General features: G+C 32.7%; 2 protein-coding genes across 3 annotated transcripts; one reads left to right on the plus strand and one right to left on the minus strand.

Annotated features, from left to right (window-relative positions):
• Positions 1-2821: 2821 nt before the first annotated feature.
• LOC106293929 (protein indeterminate-domain 6, chloroplastic-like) lies at positions 2822-5172 on the plus strand. The gene is made up of 3 exons (XM_013729563.1): positions 2822-3020; positions 3707-4103; positions 4387-5172. Exons 1-3 carry the CDS (start codon positions 2849-2851, stop codon positions 5165-5167), a joined length of 1350 nt encoding a protein of 449 aa, XP_013585017.1. The 5' UTR covers positions 2822-2848; the 3' UTR covers positions 5168-5172.
• Positions 5173-18479: 13307 nt separating this feature from the next.
• LOC106293548 (putative Myb family transcription factor At1g14600) lies at positions 18480-21514 on the minus strand. 2 transcript variants are annotated; one of them, XM_013729230.1, is made up of 6 exons: positions 21079-21514; positions 20808-20884; positions 20595-20634; positions 20036-20156; positions 19723-19846; positions 18480-18929 (listed from the first exon to the last, which is right to left on the minus strand). In XM_013729230.1, the coding sequence occupies exons 1-6, from the start codon at positions 21218-21220 to the stop codon at positions 18696-18698; spliced, it is 738 nt and encodes a 245-aa protein (XP_013584684.1). In that variant the 5' UTR covers positions 21221-21514; the 3' UTR covers positions 18480-18695. The 2 variants fall into 2 exon arrangements, with proteins under 2 accessions (XP_013584684.1, XP_013584683.1); XM_013729229.1 differs by having other exon boundaries at positions 20036-20159; positions 21079-21513.
• Between the last annotated feature and the right edge of the window lie 268 nt (positions 21515-21782).

Genomic DNA, 21782 nt, shown 5'->3' on the forward strand with positions numbered 1-21782 from the left:
TGTACAAATCATGTATTTTAAATCTAAAGAACCGATTTCATTTATGTTTTAGTTACAAAATAGGTACAAATCAGATATTTTTAAACCGAAGAACCGATTAGGACCCGAACCCGAAAGTACAATGGGCTATACGGGTTCTTTAAAGATTTACTAACTCCGACCCGAACCCGATAGAACCCGTACCGATCCCGAACCGAACTTTTATATAACCCGAATGGGGTTGATCTTGATAAACCCGATAAACCAAAACCTAAATGGATAAAACCGAAACCCGATTGGGACCCCGAATGCCCATGCCTAATTTTAACCTCTACAACGTCTTCCTTCGAGCAAGTAAATTGTTCGAATGAATATTTCACAACTCACGTTATAAACAGACTTTTTCAACACTAACAAAGTTGTTTGACGATGACAAAATATAAATCAGAGTTGAACAAAACAGAGAGACTAAACAGAATTAATGAGATTCTAACAATTTACTTTACAACTCACGTTATAAACAGACTTTTTCAACACTAACAAAGTTGTTTGACGATGACAAAATATAAATCAGAGTTGAACAAAACAGAGAGTCTAAACAGAATTAATGAGATTCTAACAATTGAGAGACTAAACAGAATTAATGAGATTCTAACAATTTACTTTACAACTCACGTTATAAACAGACTTTTTCAACACTAACAAAGTTGTTTGACGATGACAAAATATAAATCAGAGTTGAACAAAACAGAGAGACTAAACAGAATTAATGAGATTCTAACAATTTACTTTACAACTCACGTTCAAAACAGAGAGTTTTGCAAACAGCCAATATTCGAAATAAGTACTCGATAAGAGTGGTCACCTTATTTAATACCTTATTAACAGTTCCCTTCAGCTCCCTTGCGCAACAGAATTGGGGATACTCGGTTGCAGTGGCGGAGGTAGAGTGTAAGGAGGGGGGTCATCTAACCCCTAAGAATTTTTGTTACAGAAAAATTTATTTGTATTTTTGATGAGAAAGTTAGTGAAATGTTGTAAAATCATTATATTGACCCCGGTAACATATGCTCAAAATTAACATAAAACCCATAACTTAATTTATTGACCCCGTTAAATTTTTTGGCTAGCTTCGCCACTGCTTGGTTGTCACGTTCAGTGAAGTAGTTCCCTTGAGCTCATCCTCCCTAATTCAAAACAGAGTGATCAGAACGGGGCATTCTCAGTAACTAAAATTATCATGAGAAACTACACAATACTGTTAGTGTTTAACATTGCTCTTCTTCTACGCCAACAAAATCAAACAATGGTCAAGATTACATATTTTATGTAGATCTTGCCGAACAAAACACTTTGAAATGCTTGGTTCTTAAAGCATGGAAACAAACCAGAAAACGTTAGTGGCTTTGCAATAATTTACTTCACTGAAGAACTACCTTACTAGCAACCATTTAAACGTCTAATATATGAATTGTTGCTTGCTCAGAATAACCAATATACATGATCGAGTTACATAATTGGATTTTCAACATTTTCAACCTGAAATTCCTATATCTAAGGTTTTTCATAAAGCTAATTCATAACGAGAACTACACAATACTGTTAGTGTAAATATATAAAAAAATCATTAATATAATTAATTTTATATAAAACAAATAAAATGTTAGAGTCAGTAAATTGACATGAAATAAGTTTATAGTGTAAAATTGATCAAATAAGTATATATCACACAATTAATCAAACGAATTACAAAAAAAAATATTAAGAGTTAATGACAAAACAGATCAAAATAATTAAAAACCAAAATTAAATAATATCTTCTATAAATTTCATATTTAGTTAAATTACCATAAGGTATATTATATTTTAATTGATTAAAACAGAGATTTAAACGGTCTCTGATATCTACATCAATTTTTGGATTAATAAAATTAAACTCGAGATGTTAACTACATAACATCATTAAGTTAAAGAATGTTGTCATGCATAATATATACTTCTTGTTGTTAGATATACATTAGTTTAATTTGCATGGTTAGCCATGTGATGGCCAATATTTTTGTAGTAAACAATCATTTTTTCTATATTTTATTATAATAGATTCTACAAATATATGAGCATGAAAATATATTTTAATATACACTGAGTTCAAAAAAAAGAAAGTTCACAAAAAATTGATATTTAAAAATAAATAATCATCCCTTTAAACCATTATTTTAAACAACATAGTATATATAAATATATGGAAATTATTAAAGTATATCCTTTATATCAAAATATATTGTTAGATGCTTACAAAATTAGGGGAAATTTTCATGTTTACCAATTTTTTGGTATCATTATTCATGTTTACCATCACTAAACAGACATTTACAAAAATATTTTCCTCATTAAAACGAAAATGACTCTTATACCCTTAATCTCTATATATATAAATAATTATTTAAATAAAATAATTATCTTATCAAATTATACTTTTTCAAAATCAATCATCATCTACTTGGTGTCTTTCTTTGTCTCTAAACTTTAGCTATTTACTGACCTTTTCTTCTTGGTTTCTTTCTTTGCACCTCAACACTAGGAGTACAATAGAAAACAACTTATTATATGTCTTCTTTCAAAAAGTTACAAATGAATTCTAACTCTTTGGTATTATATTTGTTCTACTCGTAAATGTCTTCTAGTGGTTTTTTTTTCTCTTTTCATGTCGTCAATCTCTGTGGCGTGTTCATGTTCATCTAAATATTTGCTTTCGTTTTATTATGAATCATATTTCATTTCTACCTTCATTTTTTTTACAAATTATTTTACTAATGGATCTTTTTTTTAATGAATCTTTGTAGAATAAGCAAAAGCAAACCCTGAGAAGATGTCTTCATCGTACAACAATACAATTTCATCATCCTCCACTCAGTCTTTCCCCCTCTTAGCCATCGGGGCAAACAACTTTAACCGTGAAGAGACGGCGATGACAATGAATCAACGGCCCAACTCCGTTTCTCCACCACCCCGGAGACTAAGAAACAAACCAGGAAACCCAAGTAAATACCTCTTAATCTCTTATTAACATATGCTGTTATAAATGAAGTGTTCCAAATAACCTTGAACTCTTATTATCATATGTTATTATAAATGAAGTGTTCCAAATAACCTTGAACTCTTATTATCATATGTTATTATAAATGAAGTGTTCCAAATAACCTTGAACTCTTATTATCATATGTTATTATAAATGAAGTGTTCCAAATAACCTTGAACTCTTATTATCATATGTTATTATAAATGAAGTGTTCCAAATAACCTTGAACTCTTATTATCATATGTTATTATAAATGAAGTGTTCCAAATAACCTTGAACTCTTATTATCATATGTTATTATAAATGAAGTGTTCCAAATAACCTTGAACTCTTATTATCATATGTTATTATAAATGAAGTGTTCCAAATAACCTTGAACTCTTATTATCATATGTTATTATAAATGAAGTGTTCCAAATAACCTTGAACTCTTATTATCATATGTTATTATAAATGAAGTGTTCCAAATAACCTTTGACTTAATTCATTTTTTGTAGTTATTATCGATAATATAAGTATTAATATTATCATCATTTGACCAGATTATATTTTATATTGTTAGATATTTTTTACAAGAAGATTAGTCTATTCAATTACTTATATATCGTTGTCTCTTGGCTAATGGATTGTATTGTGGTGATTCATAAGGTCCAGATGCTGAAGTGATAGCCTTGACTCCCGAAGAGATAATGGCGACGAACAGGTTCCAATGTGAAGTATGCAAAAAACGATTTCAAAGAGAACAGAATCTCCAGCTTCACAAGAGAGGACACAACCTTCCATTTAACCTGAAACAAAAGTCTGACGAAGAAGTAAGGAGGAAGGTGTATGTTTGTCCGGAGCCCACGTGCGTCTACCATGATCCGTCACGTGCTCTCGGAGACCTCACAGGAATCAAGAAGCATTATTACCGGAAGCACGGTGAGAAGAAGTTTAAATGCGAGAAATGCGATAAGTGTTACGCTGTTGAATCTGATTGCAAAGCCCACTCTAAGATTTGTGGTACCAAAGAGTATCGATGTGTTTGTGATACCAAATTCTCTAGGTAATTAACTATATAACGTCTTTCTTGGTTCCATTCTATAACTTTTTTTTTCCTTTTGATAGTTTTGTTCATATTATGAATCATTTTGAATAAGAATCGGTTATACTAGTGTGATAAAAACATTAAAAACGTGTTGGTTAACCCATACATGTTATGATGTTAATATGTTATAGTCTATAGCCATTAACATTTGTTATTCCAAATTCAAATATATTTTTTTAAGGTGGATTGATCTTATTGAGCTTATCTTAATTACATATTTGTTTTTGGGGTGTTATTGCAGAAGAGACAGTTACGACACGCATAGGGCTTTCTGTGATGCGTTAGCACAAGAGTCAGCAGGAAACCCTAACATGAGCTTCACGGAAATGCTAGCAGCCGCTGGTGGAAGTAATGGCAGTACCGGACATGGCTTTTACGGCGGCGGTGCTTCTTCTGCCGTCTCTCACAACCATATTGGTAACAACTCAAACACTGGTTTTGCCCCTCTAGCTCCAGGTCATAATCTGAACCGTTCATCGTCCCAAAAGTTTGAAGACTTTTCTCCTCAGTCCACATACCCTAACCATGGTCGCACTAGTTTCCCCGTGCAATACCCTTCGAACCAAGGACTGTTGGCACGGAACGACCAGAATCTCATGAACCAGCACGGTCTGATCAACAGCAACAACAACAATGACAACTTGTTCAATCCCGGATACTTTCAAGCCAACACTCAGAACCTCTCTGATCAGACAGGTGCTCCTCCTCTTTTCAACCATGCTGACAACAACGTTCCTCCTGCTCTGCTTAGAGGGTCAAGTGTGGCCGCTAATAACTTTGGAGGCAATGGTAATGTAAACTTTCAAGGTCAAATGAACTCGCTAGCTGCGACAAGTGGTCATCAAGGCCGGCCCGGTAGCAGCATTTTCGACCATCGTTTCGGAAACAATCTAAGCATGGGAGGCTCTGATAGGCGGACTTTGGACTTTCTTGGCGTTAATGGTCGTGGTGGCCGTAATGAACCTCCTTTGGACCTTGACATGAAGTTTTCAGATCCAAATAATCCATTCGGAAATGTTTGAGAGGATCGTACACCTCCTATGTTCTTGCTGGTTCTTTGAAGATTTTATTTTTAAGCCTATTTAACTATCTATAAATTAAAAAAAATATCTATAAGTAAAGAAAAAAAATCTATAAGTAAAGAAAAAAACTATATATAAGTATTTCTTTAAGTTGTAATTAATGATGTAATGGGAATCTCGAATCAGAGTTCTTTTGGTAAAATTTGGTTTCTTCAACCTGTTGAGTCAACTCCCATTAATTATATATTTTTATTGGAAAGTAATTATATTAATTGGTATTCTTAGGATATACTCCTTCCGTTTTATTAAGTTTATTGTTTTAGAAAGAAAAAAATTGTTTTACAAAGATGGTTTTTTTATATTTTCTATGAAAAATTGCGATTTTAAAAAAAAAATGAATTGACTTTATTGATTTGCTATTGGCTAATAATTTTTAAAATTTAAAAATTACAGAAAATGATAAATTTATTATATTGATTTAAAGTATTTTTTTTAATATGTGTGGAAACAATAAAAAATCTATCTTTGTGAAACAGAAGAGTAAATTTTAATATAATTCCATGACTGCAACATTATATACAGGTATAATCTGTTAGCATGTTCAGTTGGTACTTATTTCTCAAAAGGTATTTGCGTTTTCAATTGCGATGGAATTGTTTTTTTAATCAAAAAAATCTCAATAATGTAAAAGCATAATGTATGTATCATGGGAATTATTTTACAGTATTTGAAAGAAAAAAAATCTCCGATAACAAATGAATAAATTTCTTGAAATATTCATTTTTTAACAAATTTTTTAAAAGGAAAAGAAAATGAATATTTCAAGAAATTTATTCATTTGTTATCCGATATTTTTTTTTTCTTTCAAATACTGTAAACTAATTCACATGATACATACCGACTGAATATGCTAACATATTTTTTTTTGTAACACATGCTAACAGATTATATATGTATATAATGTTGCAGTCATGAAATTTGCTCATAACTCATTTGTAATTTGCTAAATTGTTAGAAATAAAATTTTAGCATAGTATAACTCAGTTTTCATTTGCTAAATTTATGGTTTTTATTTATATTTTTTATTATTAAATTATAATATTTTCATTTTATATTTGAAAGAGAAATGAATTTTCTTTCAAACAATATTTTTGTAAATGTATTTTTGTAAAAATAATCAATTTAAATTTTTATTATCATTGAATATAATTATTTTTGACATAATTTAAGTTTTCGTTTACATCAAAACTTATCATATTTTAGGATAATTTTAATTTAAAATGTAATTTTCATATTTTTCAAACAAATTCTAAAAATATTTTTTTAAATATTCTGTTATAATTGTTAAAAAAATATTGAATTCCATTTCTAACAAAAAGGTAAAGATATTAAAAATATTATAATTAAAATATGTAAAATTTAATATAGTTTTAAGGAAATAGTCAAAATAAAAAAAAATTACACATAAAAAAAATCATGATTTTTGTTAACTGGGCGGATCATTATTTATATGATATCGCAAACGAAAGAAAAATTTATGTTTTTACAATTATCTAATTAACTATGTATACTCATTTTTTATATTTTTTTTATATGATATCACACATTCGTAAAAAAAAAAAATAGTTTAAGATGCAAAAAAAAAATATTTACTTAATGAATATTATATGAATGAATTTTACAAATACATCATTTAATAAAATAAATAATTAAAAACTGAAAATTCATATCCGTTAGATCTAGTATTCAGGATCAGGATCTAGTATTCATTTATAATACATATCCCAGTTACAAATGCAAGTTATGAGCCAGATCTGGGCCCTTAACTTATATACACTTATAAAATTTTGCATGACTAAATATAAACTAAAGGCCTAAAGGGTATGAAATTAAATTTGGGCCTTTAAAATTAATGGATTCTATTTCTATGAAAATGCATTCCCAGGTAATCCATCAATAATATACTTTCAAAAAGGTCACACACACTTTTCAGTCTTGAGATTTGTCTGGTGGATCGCTCTCTTCATCATCCACAGATTGATCGTAACCTATGAGAGAATCACGACTGGAAAATAGTTAAACAAAACGTTTTCATAATCACATATCAATGGTAAGTAGTGAATACTTCCTGAGTAAACCAAACACACAATTTGGATGTATTCCCCAAACAAAGTAAATGAGTAGATAGTTTAGTAGCTTCAGAGCGATCAGGGCCGACCCTGGCCAAACATTTACCGCATGCTTTAATTTTTATAGTCCCTCATGAAGCAAAATAATATACATTATACATATGAATAATTTTTATATGAAACCCCCATTTTTTTAGTAACTTAAACTAAGTTGAATAGGGTAAACAACAAATCAACTAAGTTGCCCGGTAAATCAAAAATTTAAGTTTATAGAACTGAAGAAACATAATTTACAATAACATAAGTTTTCTCTTTTTTCTCTTTCTCTTTTCTCGTACTTTTTTTATATTTTTTATTCGGCCTCACTTATAAATTTTTTGGACCGATCGATGTTTTCTATTTTGTTTTAGGTTTCCAAAATTTCAGAACCGGCCATGAAAGTGATGTTGGCAAAGATCATATTAGGAAAATCAGCCAATTCATACATTAATAGAGGACCGCGGTTCCGATCAGTACATACACTCGGACCATGTGCTATAACATACACTAACACTTGATATATTCAAATTTTATACATGAACAACAAAATTTAGGTATATTCATACTTTAAGTGTGTTTCCGTTAGTCAAATAGTTACGGTGCTTACGTAGAGTTAATGGATTGCTTACATGTCTTTTAGAGATTAATATGTGGTTTCTTATTTAAAATAATAAAAGTATGTTAATACATAGTTTATGTGGGCGACAACGATCAATAACAGTGTGGTCTAGTGGTTGTGTTACGGTTGTCCATCAAGCCAATCTGGGTTCAATGGGCGCAATGTACCTTAATTTTGAACATTTATTTAACGAATAACATTTCTGTAATTATATCATCTTCTTCGTGTAAAAGTCATTAGGGTTTTCTGCAACTACACAACACGGCCGCCATTAATTTTTTCCACAAAATCTTCATTTTTTTTGTGCTTAAACAATGTCTTAACCTACAAACTTGTAGATTTATCATATTCTGAACGATTTTTAGTATTAAACGGAAAATTGGGCGGATAAGTACGAAATTCTTAGTTTTATGTTCTAAAATTCAAAGATCGTTTAGAATATGATAAATCTACAAGTTTGTAGGTTAAAACGTTATTTAAAAGCAAAAAATGAAGATTTTGTGGAAAATTAATGGCGGCCGCGTTGTGTAGTTGTAGAAAACCCTAAAAAAAATTAGATGAAGAAGATGATATAATTACAGAAATGCCATTCGTTAAGTAAATGTTGAAAAATAAAGCACAGACGTGCATCAAACCCAGATAAAACCGCAACACAACCACTAAACCACACAGTTATTGATTGTTGTTTTTTTCGGCTGATCCGGTCGGTCTGGGAGGAACGCATTTAGTGATACAGAGTGGACTAGCCCGAAAGCGAACCACACTGTCTGACCCGAGTTTGGAATACCTTCCGACTAATGCCAGAGGATGGACCAATCATCTGTTATGTCCCACCATTTAAACCACTTGGACCGAAGGTCAAGCCCAGACTGACCAAATAGTGATAATTTAGTGATAATAAACTATTTATTATATATACTTTTATTATTTAATATAGAAAAATCACATATTAATCTCTAAGAGACAGGTGAACAATCCGTTAACTCCACGTAATTACCATAACCATTTGACTAACGGAGACACGGTCAAAGTATGGATATACTTAAATTCTTATTGTTCATGTATGAATTTTGTATATATTAATTAAGTGTTAGTGTATGTTTTAGCACATGATCCGAGTGTATGTACCGATCCGGACTACGGTACTCTGTTGTTGATGTATGTATTGACGATTTCCGGAACATATTAAATCAACATATATCACCACCGACCAACGTCACACTACGATCAACGTATTGTATTATTAATTTAACTAGATCATCTATCCGCGCGTAAGTGTGTTGATAGTTTATTTCCCGATTATAAGTTCAATGTTTTTTTTTGGAATAGGAGTATTATATTTTTTAGAAAAATGGAAAAGTTGTGAATATCGAGTCTATGCAATTGTTTAAAAACAAAAGGAGTAGCTAAGTAATTATAAAAAATGTAAGAAAGAGATCAGGTATTTAGATGATCGGAAGTTGCGTTGTGGACCATGAGAAAGAAATAGCCTGAAATTGGTTAAGAATAAGTTAGTTAACTTAAATTTAAGTAAATACCAAACTATGGTTATTTATATAAAAAAGATTCATACCTGGCATAGCCGGATAAAATCTCTGTGTAAGTCCTGCATTATTGGATTGTAACATCGTCTGGTCGATATGTTGGGCATCGTAAATCTAATGTGAACGGTAGCTTTGTTTCATCATACAAAAAAACAATCCTTAGGATCAAGACTTCTTTTCCAATGTGTGACCGTATAAATATTGATTAAAGTATAAATATTGATTAAAGTATAATACTATAATCCATATAAACTTACAATCATAGTATTTTGGTTTGAACGTCGGTCGATCATTAATCAGATGAACTGGTAATATTCATAATTAAAGAATTATATGAGAAAATTTTAATATTAATATTTTTTTTTGAGAGTAAAAACACACCTTTTGATTTCGTCCGTGATCCACGTGGTCGGCCTCGTGTTTTTTTTTGTGTGTGTCCGCCTGAAATATGTGTATGATGAAAATTGATAAACTGTCTATTTTAAATTTAGCAAAAAAGTTTAATAGTTAGATGTACATTGTTGTTTAGACATGAGATTTTAAATAGAGTAACAATTATTATAAATTAGATTACAATTATTATTGTTCTAACTAAAATATGTTTGAAATAAATATCATATTTTGATCAGGTTTCAATCATGTTATATATGTTTAAATAGTTGAGAACAAACTATAGATTGTAATAAGAGACATATTTTCTCAGTACGTATTGATTGAGTACTTTTTTTTTTTTGAAAACGTCACTTTTTTTTACTAATAATTAATTTTATAAAGAAATGTGCATACTACTTAGACCTATATATATATATATAGGCGACTTGTTCAAAAAAATATGAGTAGGTGGATATGTTGTCACATATATGGCCTAGCGGTCTGAAATATATAATTCCTTGATAATTTGTACGTGCTATTGGTATTATTTACCGGTGTCAATCCAGAAGAATAAGAATCGACTAAAACCGATCAGCGAACCGAGATAGAGAAAGTGTTTAAATCTGGTGATACTGAATATACTGAATAGATGTCACTTGTGAGCAGCCATGAATTATGTATATGGTTTTGTATATAAACTGTTTAAATCGAAGATAGAACGAAGATATTGTTGAGAAAGATGATTGGTAATAACATCTCTTTTACACAATAATATCATAGCAAAACAACATTTATATTTATACAATAACATCAAACCAAAAACATAACTTTCATTGCGATTACATCTGTTTCATAGAGGATTCAGACACAAGATACTTAACAAAAAATCATAAATTAGCCACATTCGCGAAAGAGTGATGGACATTACAAAAAAACATTTGGTTGCTAAACTAATACAGCCTTCTACGTCCCCTTAGTCCACTTGTGTCACCCGATAATCCTTGGATAGGGAGACCTCTTCCAATAGGTTCCTCATCGCCTGGTAACAAAGGCACCTCTCTTTGAAGCATCAACAGTTGATATATGAGGTTTGGAAAGATAAGGTTTGTGTCCCAGTCTGTCTTGCGGGTCATCTCGATCACTTGGTCATACACAAGAAGACCAAAGTTGATTTTGTTGCATTTGGCAGCTGCATAAAGAAGGCGGAGCCAGTTTTTGATCATTGAATCCGAGTCCGGTCCTGGAAGCCAATTGAGCTCGCAGACACGGTACAGAGCTTGGAAGGGATTGATCAAAGCATTGAGATTGAACCCCGTCCATACGGAGCATTGGTCTCCAGTGAGGTGTGAGATCGCCTGATTCAGATCAACATCTTTCCACTCAAAAGAGTGTTCGATAGTTGGCGTCATCATCAATCGGTTGATCACCGCAGGGGTAAATTGGAACACATAACCCCGAATCAGAACACCCTCATCATCGAAGGGTTTGTTTGAGATAAACTCTCTCACAACCCTAGGACAGAATGGATGTACATGCATCACAGTGTAAGACCATCCTATGCAATCGATAACCCTAAACACATGATCTAAAACGGGTTCCTTAGGATCTAAAGAACCCTGAACTACAAATCCTCGGAGACAAAGATAGCGATACCCAATAGCAGCTCCTCGTTATGATGACGGCGAGAATATCCTTCGATGATCGGAACGGTATTCGAGAACAGCAGTCGGGTTCTTTGTAGACGATCATGGAACAATAGGAACGGAACTCGAGGACGGAAGTGATAGTGCTCTCTGAACGAATGATCGATTTCACTGAACCTCTGTCGTCAAGATCGATTAAGGGAAGAACGACTTTGATCAGCCATGGCGGATGAGATTCGAAGAGAATAAAGTGGATAGATAGGAGTGGAAGAGTCTCGAGTTTCCCTCGTTAAAAGGAAAAACACTCAAACGTTTCGAATTGGAGTGATTGACAAATTCCAATTTCTTCCGGATACTGGTTATATGTATTATGTCGGGCACCTATTTCAAAAGTGTGTCTTTACTCTAGTGGTAGAGTAGCGCTCACAAATGACAGTGGACCATGGTTCGAACTATCCCACCAACATATTTTCTAATTTTCGGTTATTTTCAGTATTGTCTTCTAGTATATTTTGCACATAGAGAATTTCTATAAGAACCTGCTAAATCTTCGGGAATTGCTTCCATCTCCGATAATCATACCAACAAATATATTGGTTTAATGTTGTAGTTTAGTATCTTATAACCAAAATAAAGCAGAACATGGAAAAATCATAGATAGTGAAATATTATGTTTTAAGCAATGAAGAAGATAGAGATATTATTGATGTAGACTTTGGCCCAAAGGCTTGATGACCTCTTCATGAGTGACTAAGAACTTTGTTTCTCCGGATGAAGCTTTGTATGAGATCAATAGTGCTATCACAGTAAAAGCGAGTAGCAGATGTTGATGTGAGTATCAGTTTTCATGTAATCATGTAATAGAAAAAAAGGTTGAGGATCCGAATCAAACTCAATGATAACATAGTATTTTTGTTTAACCCTAAAATCATTGGTAATTATTACCTTTGCATACTCTGGGATTGATGCTTGTAATAAGCACAACTTTATATTTCATGACTGACATCCTATGTAAGTCTCTAAACAGAGCAGAAGCATTGTCCATTAATGTCAATCGGGCCATTCTCGATCTGTAGGAAATGTGTGAATATAAATAAGTTGGTCTTACCCAAAATTTTAAATAAAGGGATGGGGTTAATGTATTTTTATGTTACATGTTTAGTAGTAGACCAATTACGACCGTTGTTGTCGCCCTCGGATTTTTTATATTGCTACCTTGAAACATTCTTATTTGTCCAACCACATCTGGGATCACGTTTGTCCTGAATGTCAAGTTTTACTTTTTAAGAAGAAAAAAATAGTGGTTGTTACCTGGTAAGTAATTGGTAGCATTGGCTATGTTGATCAATTGTTTGTATGGGAGAGGATGGAATGTGTTAAGAGGCATCATCGGGATTTTTTCCTCTATTAGCTCTACCGTTGTTGATGAGGTGATCAGAATAATGTATTGCTGAGTAGTGAGATTGTATCGTTTAGTGTTTTCTAGGGGGGAGAAATACTGAATTTGATATATCTCGTTTTCTCGCAGGACCTGAGTTCTTTCTGCTGGAAGTTCTTTATCAAGCTTTCTTTCATACGTCTCCCCCTAGTTCATAATATATAATACAATCACTTGTTCTGGTATTTTTTCCTTTGGTATAGTAAGATAATTAGCACATACCTTGATGTCAATACAAAGGAATGATGTACCAAGAAACTGGTTTTTATTTTTGTGATTGAAAGTCCTCCACCTGCGACAAACACGAACCAACTTTGGTGACATCGTCAACTCCTATCCTCTTATAAGATACGAGAAAACACATTATTTATATGGAGAATAACTATAGATTATGAGATCACCCAATTCGATATTGACTAAAAATCCTATTAACCTCATCCCATTAATTTCACGAAACTTCTATTCTTTTGCTAAACCAAAAGCTACATATGAAGTCTTCATGTGCTCTTAGCCAGCTAGAATCTATTAATGAGATAAAGCTTCAAACATGACATACTCTTTAGTATATTTGTACCATACGCTAGATAACAAAGAGTAAGGTTCAAGCCAATAACATCATATTAGATTATCGACTCACATGTATTAAGAAACACAGACTAAGCTTACATGTCGAACATAAATGTTATTTTAACAGTACCTGTTTGCTGAGCAGGGAAGAGCCGGAGACAAGCTTTTGGGTTAAGGAAGGTGTTGGAGATTTGCGACTTCATATAATTAGATGGTTTGAGTGATCCTTTTCCAATCAGCGATTATTGTATATACGTAATTGCGGCAATTTTCCAAAAGTGGAATATCTTGATCATCTTTGTTATTTAGATACTCGATTTTATAAGATTATGTCGTTTGTTTTTTTAAAAACTCTATAAATGTCTTAATTATATAAACATCTTTATTGTTTGATGCGCACGTCTCTATTCTTGTGGGTATGGTTTTGTCTAGATATGATCAAATTCATAGATCATGTATAACCTATGAATCAAAACCTGTTGTTACCGTGTTAGAAATTACAAATCTTGGATGTGCTCTGTTTTCCGATCATAGTTATAACCTTGGTCTTAACCTTAATAAATTGATCATAATTATAAAATATGTTTCAGTTTCAATTATGTATAAAAAGCGAACAATAAATAGATAAATATATTCATTTGACCAGTTTATAACCATGTTTTACTTTTATATAAATTTCAAAACAAATTATAAATTGTAAAAAGAGCCATATATTTTCAAAACATAATGTTTGAGTTTTATTTTGTAATTGGTACATTATAATTGGTAAATAATTTATTTATCTTCGTTCTATTATTTCTATAAAATTAATATCCCAAACTTCAAAGTTTTAAATAAATTGAGTCTATTTTTGTGTTTATACTATATCATTTTTTTTTTGAATAAATTAGAGTGAAATGATTTTGAAAAATTATAAACTTTTGGTTAGGAATATCATTAATTATTATTTATATGTAAACATAGTTTAAGTAGAGTCGCCCTACTGAGAGTAGACTTTATCTACTCATCCCGGAGTAGACCCATCAATTAGTATGGAGATTTATTTGTAACAGAAACTCGTTCAGTTATTACCCAAAAATCAGGATCATTACATCAATATTTAACAATTAAATAGGAGAATTTGTACCTTTTAATTTTTTATATATATGTTATAATAGTGAAAGTCTACTCTAACATATCTATATTTTTTTTTCCTTTTTGTGTAGAGATTTGGTTTGTTCTGATTATATTTGTAGTTTTTTTTATGATAAGTGCATCAAATCATGGTAACCCAAAAAAATAAAAATAAAAAAGGTTTATTATTAATAAGATTTAATTATCTCTCTTTCCCTTAATTTTTATTACATATAAAACATGAGTTAAGTTTATAAGACCATATGGAAGAAATACAATTTGTTTTTACTAAAAAGAATTAAAAATTAAAAAATTGCATAAATGGCAAAAAAAAAATGTACTTTAAAGAAGGTATAATTATTTTTCCAAATCCTCATAACCAATAAAAAAAGACTTTACTATAAAGAAGATAGAAAGAGTCAATTATCTTTGTTTTCCCTAATTTTTATTACATACAAAATAGAAGATAAGTTTATAAAACAATATGGAAGAAATACATTTCGTTTCTACTTAAAAAAAGTATTAAAATTAAAAATACCATAAATTCCAAAAAAAAAAAATTATACTATAAAGAAGGTAAAATAATTTTTTCAAGTTTTCAAATGTTCTTTTTTTTTAAAGTAGTTTGAATAGTTTTCAAAATATACAACATAATCACTACTTAAGATCAAAAAAAAAAACTGCATAAATTATAGCAACAGTAAAATGATCAAACCTCAAAAATAAACAAAGGAACAAACAAACCATAAAAATATCCAAATAGAGCATATGATATAAATAATGTCAAGTCAAAACTGAAGCAAATGAACCAAAACATAGTCTTTCAACAAACGAAAACAAAATCCGAAGAAAATGGACCAACGCATAGTTGGTCAACAAACTCAACCCAAGTACATAAAACATGTTAGCCACATTTAGCACGCTTAGCATCATCTGACACAATCATATCAGATCCTCTTTTCACCCATCAGCTGCATGTTCCTCATTCACAATGGAAGAACCTTCCTCACGATTACCAGTTTCCAAAGTCACCGCAGTAGGAGGGACAACCACGATGTCGTCTAGACCGCATCCAAGCGCTGGAACCTCAAGAGGGAGGACCTTGGTGACAGTTAAAGCTTGCGTCTTGCCTTCCAGGTTGTGGTTTGATATCTTGATAACGAACGTGCATGTCTGTCCAATGGTATCAATCAGGACTACATGCCCATCTACTGCGCCCTCATTAGCCTATACAAATTTAAACAACCGTAAGTACACAAATGAAAGCTGAATGATGGAAAGGTTTGTGATTACCTCATAGTAGCTCTCAACCAATCCAGAGGCTTTCTTCCCAGTTAACTCATGCCCAGCGTCACCGAGAACCACAAAGCTCGCATAATCATTGTTGTCATAGACAGAGAGCTTAGTGAGATACATGTTTCATAGGCACATTAATAATGAATGTTGAAGGTGTATATGACAAAAAAAATAAAATAATAATAAGTACAATTCTTACTCTATAGCACCAGTAATCTCAGCCTTTCCACACTTCTTACACATAAGCGTGGTAGGTCCTTTAGTTGCTTTAGTCTTGCACCCACCACAAGCAATGTAATACCATGCGGAATCACGCACAACATCATCAATAGTGGCTGTATACTCGAACCAAGCGACCTATAAATTTGCAACAGAGAAGATACTCAATAAGTTATCATAGCGCAACGCAAGTATGAAAAATGAGATGTCATAGCTTCGCTTCTTCCTGCTTCATGTAAGAGAGTAGCTCCCCTATAGTAGCTGTCTCAGCCTTGGTGACAATTTAAGCATTAACTCTATTAGCAACTTCTGAGTTTGATTCAAGCCTGAAATGTTTAAAAAATATATATATAAGCAAGACGTTCGATAGATTAAAGTTGACGTTGCAAATACACAGGTCAATACATACCAAGCCAGATGCTCCCTGGTTGGTTGAACATCCATATCAAAAACACCTGTGAAGATGATAGGGATGACAGAGATAAAGCACCTGTAGCATAACCAATTTTCATACCAAAGAATAACAAATTAATCAATCAAAATGAGCTTACTAACATCTATAAACCATAACAAAAGTTAAGTATTACGAACCTCCAAAACGCTTAGGATTCACAGTTGTCACCAAAATAACACTCGGAGGTTTTCCAAGCGATTTAAACTTCTCACAGAAGTTTGTAGCTGTCTTGTCCCATATGTAGAGTTTCATCACAGGACCACTGTATCAAAGCGAACACATGTATCAGGCAAAAACATATACGTCTGGAGCATAAAAAAAAAGAGCTTACTCATGTGTCTGAACATGAACCAAAATTCGCCGCATAGAAGATATCTCGACTTCATCAAGCACAAGACTCTCGTTAAGAGTCTGCTCATTCACCAATCTAATATGACCAATATAATCTGCGTATAAAAACAGAACTTGCGTATAAAAACAGAACTTAATCATCTACGTACTAAACAATCGAGAGATGTCTGATCAACATAAACAGATAAGACTGAGAGATCTTACCATACAGATCCCCTCTGAGGTCGCAGGCCGCTTCGAACTGTTCATAGCCATGGAAACGGAATTGATCTTCAGGAAACCGAATCGAACTGTCTTTGAGAACAGAGAGGACAGAGTTCCATGAGAAAGCAATGGTCACGTCTCGATCAGCAACCCGATACACCTTCTTGGTCTTAGAACCAAATAAGTTGTTGAGTCTGCAAGTGGAACCGGGAATCATGTGTCGCAGATAAGTGTCAATCCTTGATGGTAGGATGAATCCCTGAATCACAGTATCCTGTTCAAAACGACCAAGAAACGTTTGTTATTAATCTATCGGGCAACATAAACCAAAAACAAAAAGGAAAATTTTTCGTAACAAACCTCTTCGTCGATCAGAAGCATCTCTAGACCAATAAGGATCTTCGAGAGTGCGTTCCTGGCCTCCCAAAAATGGATGAGACGAAACCTTAACTCGTCTGCTTGTGGTCCAAACGTCACATTTTTTAAGAACACAACACCATCGTTTTTGTCGGAGGGGACATCGGAGCAGACAGCAGCCTTGCCGTTACGTTTCTTCGAAGAGGAATCACCGGAGACGCCGGATTGGCCAATAGGTTTCATCGGTGCGGCGGAGGGTTTCATCGATGCGGCAGAGGGTTTCATCGGTGCGGCGGAGGAGACAGCGCCCTTTCTGGTAGGTTTCTTGGAGAGAAGATCGCCGGAAACGGAGTTTTTGCTGTTAGGATTCATCGGTTGAGAGGATAGTATCGTGTGTAATCAAACTGGGGGAATGATCGGTGTTATAAAAGAAATCAGAGAGAGGGATGCGAAAGGAACCCATTAATGGAGGTTAGTGGGGGTTTGATGGAGGGTTGATTGAACAGACGTGAACCGATAAACAGAAGGAAGTGGAAAGGACGAAAGGGATGAGATCGTAGGGATGAGATCGTTGTCTGCGCAAGAGAGAAGGAAGTTAGGGTTCGTCGAGACGACTCGATGCGGTGCTCTCCGTTTTGTCTAATTTTGTCTAAGCTAATGGGCTTACGGGCCAACTCCATAACGGAAAAAAAAAACATATTGAAGCCCAATTAAACCGACGTGGAAGAAACACGCAATGTGATTGGTTAATTATTATTGCCGACGTAGAGGGTATCTCTGATCAGCTTATTTGCCTTTTACTTACTGTATGATTTATTTTATCATTTTTCTTCCGCGAAAGAAACCTTAACCAAAATTAATGCGTCTCATAATTCACACGCCTAACAACTAAACGGTGCGGTGTAGGATCAAAAAACGATGTGGTCAACCGCTTTTTTCTTGAATACAACAGAATTTGGCGCGCACATACTAATCACCAAATGAAACGTCAACTTTCATTCATACAAGAACAAATGTGATCCGAGGACCGTGGTGACAATGTAGTAGACACCCAAAAAATCATACCGCGACCACAAGAGAAATCTAGCTAAAAGATTACGTTCCCTATTTTAAAAGGTTTTCAAACAAATTTCAATGGTAATTAACTCCAACTAATATTATTATAAAACATAAGAACAAAGCTTCAGCTACGGAGTAGAGAAGGAAAAGAGAGATTAAGATTAAGATCAATCTTCGAAGACGCAAAACAATCTCTGGAGGTGAAAGGAGATGAGACTGCTTCGCTTGCTTCACTAAGGGACGATGACGCATTGCTTCTCCAACGTTGTTGATGATTAGGAGGATGATTCAACGAAAGAGACAGCGATAGTTCTTCTTCTTCGTGTTCGTTTCCCATGTTGCTCTTCATGCTCTGAGCCTAATCAGTTACAAAGAAGTAAGTTCTTAGTTTCTGCTAATTGTTAGTAATTACATTTCTTAAAATCGAAACTTTAAAATGTGTCATATCTATTACAGATACTCTAGGTAGGTAATAAAATCGGAAAATATTACGATTAATTAAGTTATAAAATCTCCTGCGTACTGACTGACTGTTGATGGAGCATAATAAATATCTCTATCAGAAAATGGGCCTAGTTTTATTTATTTTAATTTTTAGAGCATTTAATAAATAAATAACAGGCCTTTTTTTTGTCACAATTTTTTTTTGGTCACAAAAATAACAGGCCATTTATATGAGGAAGTTGATTGATGAGTTGCATCGTTATAAGTAAAATGTATTTGAGAATATGAAACATAACATTCGGTATTGCAATAATTGTACGAACTCCTCGACATAAATCAACATTTTAAAAGAAAAATCTTAGACATGTCTAGGATTCCAAAAACAGTGAACTAGCCTAACCTGATCCAATGCTCCCGATATCTGATGATTTTATTATTCTATAAGATCATTATTTACAAATTTACAATGGTTTACAATAATAAAGAATTGAACAATTAGTGCTTACAACTACTAAATAATTCTTCGATAATTGAGCATCTTTAAAAAAATACCGTAGGCAGCCCCATGCCTACCCTAGTGTTGACCCATACCAATGTTCAATGGTCTTAGAGAGTGTTTATCTTTGAGCCTTAAATGTTTTTTTACTAATGATGTTACTTCTCGTAACGGCTATTTATGAAACATTAAAGTTAAATATATTCAATACCTCGAGAAAGTGATAGGGCTGAAATTTGATGGACTCGCCATTGCCTGCAAATGTCTTCGTTCTCGCCATGTTCATGATGTTAAGAAAGTCATCGTCATCATTATCTGTCCCTGAATTCTGCTCTCTTCTCCCCCAAAAAAATAAAAAGAAAAGAGAAAACAAAAATTATAGAAACTCGACAATTCAGATTCAAACAAAACTGTATGATAGCACACCTATTTTCTGGAATAAAATTAAAACACTTGTCAGAAGCAAATTAATATTCTCTTTCCATTTCTTCCAAAAAGTAAAACGAAACAAAAATGAAAATTACCTGAAGTTAAAAGAGTGAAACCCAAAAAGACAATCATTCCTTGCGTGTTCAGACAAGTTGTCATGAAGCTGATCTCCATTGTCCTGTCTTCTTCTTCTTCTTGAAGATGATGAAGAACTCTCTTCTGTCCCCCAAAAATATATAATAAAAACAAAATTAATATGACCATGATGAATATTCTCTTCACCCTATCGTTGTCGTTCCATTAAATTAAAGAAACGTCTATTTACCTATTAGGCTATAGCCAAATTCTTTTTCTTTGTTTTAATAAATATTTACCAGCATTTTTATATTTATGGCAACGGTCAGTGATACTTTCATTTATGCATTACGATTACAGTTTTAATGTGAATGGTGAGAAGAACTGTAAAACCAAATTCTTTTTCCTTGCGTTAGCTAACATTTCACCAGCATGTTTATTTATGACAATGGTCTAGTAAGACTTAAATAAATTTACATTTAGAGTTTTGATGTGTATCTATAGTTGAAATTTATGCATTAGGAATTAAAAGTCTAAATGCTGTCTTATTTAAACCAAAACATATGTAAAATTTATTACCTTGTCTTCCAAGAAGAGTGGGTCTGGATCCTCTATACATCTGCGGTATGATAAAAACAAAGAAGAAACGTTTTAGATATTCAGATTACCATAAAATTTAACAAAACAAAACAAATCAAATTATTGAAAGTTCAGGTGAAGAAAGCAAGCGTGACGGTGTAAAGCAGTAGAAGACGGTAAAAAAATTGAAATGTTATTATCAATTGGTTTGACCTGGAGATGGCTCTTGACGTGTGAAATAGTTAGTCCCTGCACATCCATTATCTTAAGAACAAGTTTTGGAGTTGCTTCTGTTTCATTCAAACCCAAAAATACACAAACATTAATCTTCAAGATGATATGACGATAATCAAATATGGATAAGATAATTATATACTGCAAACAAAATATCCAAACTTTATAAATTAAACGTAAAAGAACCTAACTTAAGATATTTCGAAAATAAAATAGCAAAAAAGTAATAAGTTAGTTTGATGAGACCGACTGTATTGACCACCAAGCAAATCAACGGCATGAACAAAGCTCCGGTGAAGCTCCGGCGTCCATCTCAGGCGAGGAACTGGAGACCGTACGTACGGCCTAACTCCACTAATCCCTCCGTCGCTGCTCCTTCCGCACTTACCCATTTAGATATGAACCCACGAAAAACCCTAATCCTTTTGATTTGTATCTCTCTGAACTATTTCTTTATTTTCTTGAAGAAGAAGAGGGATGGTGAAGAACAAGAATCCTAAGAAGAAATTATGATTTTCTGCGAGTGAAGTAAGGTTAAAGATTAATAAGGACGAAACTTTTCTGTTTTTACAAAAGATAAATGTTTCTATTTTCCTTCTAGTCCCTTTTGTCTCTTTTTGGAAGAACTCGTGCTTATACGTACGTGTTATGTGGTTGTCTAGGATGAACAAAAATAAATGTGTTTATATGATATGAATATATTTTTTATATGTGTGTGCACAAAGGGAAAAGGAAAATATTTTTTTTAGAAATTGTGATATGATAAGTAACCTCTAGTCGACCAAATAGAAAGAAGGGAAGGATGGGATATTTATTTTTATAATTAGTAACCAGCTGGATTCTTTTCATACTTTTATATAGTTTGAGGTGACATGTGTTTTTGACCTAACAAAATATAATACATTCAACACAAATTTATGATACATTTGACTTTGCGTGCATTAGTATAAAATA

The sequence above is a fragment of the Brassica oleracea genome, chromosome C5, assembly GCF_000695525.1.
Source record: "Brassica oleracea var. oleracea cultivar TO1000 chromosome C5, BOL, whole genome shotgun sequence".
Classification (NCBI taxonomy): Eukaryota; Viridiplantae; Streptophyta; class Magnoliopsida; order Brassicales; family Brassicaceae; genus Brassica; species Brassica oleracea.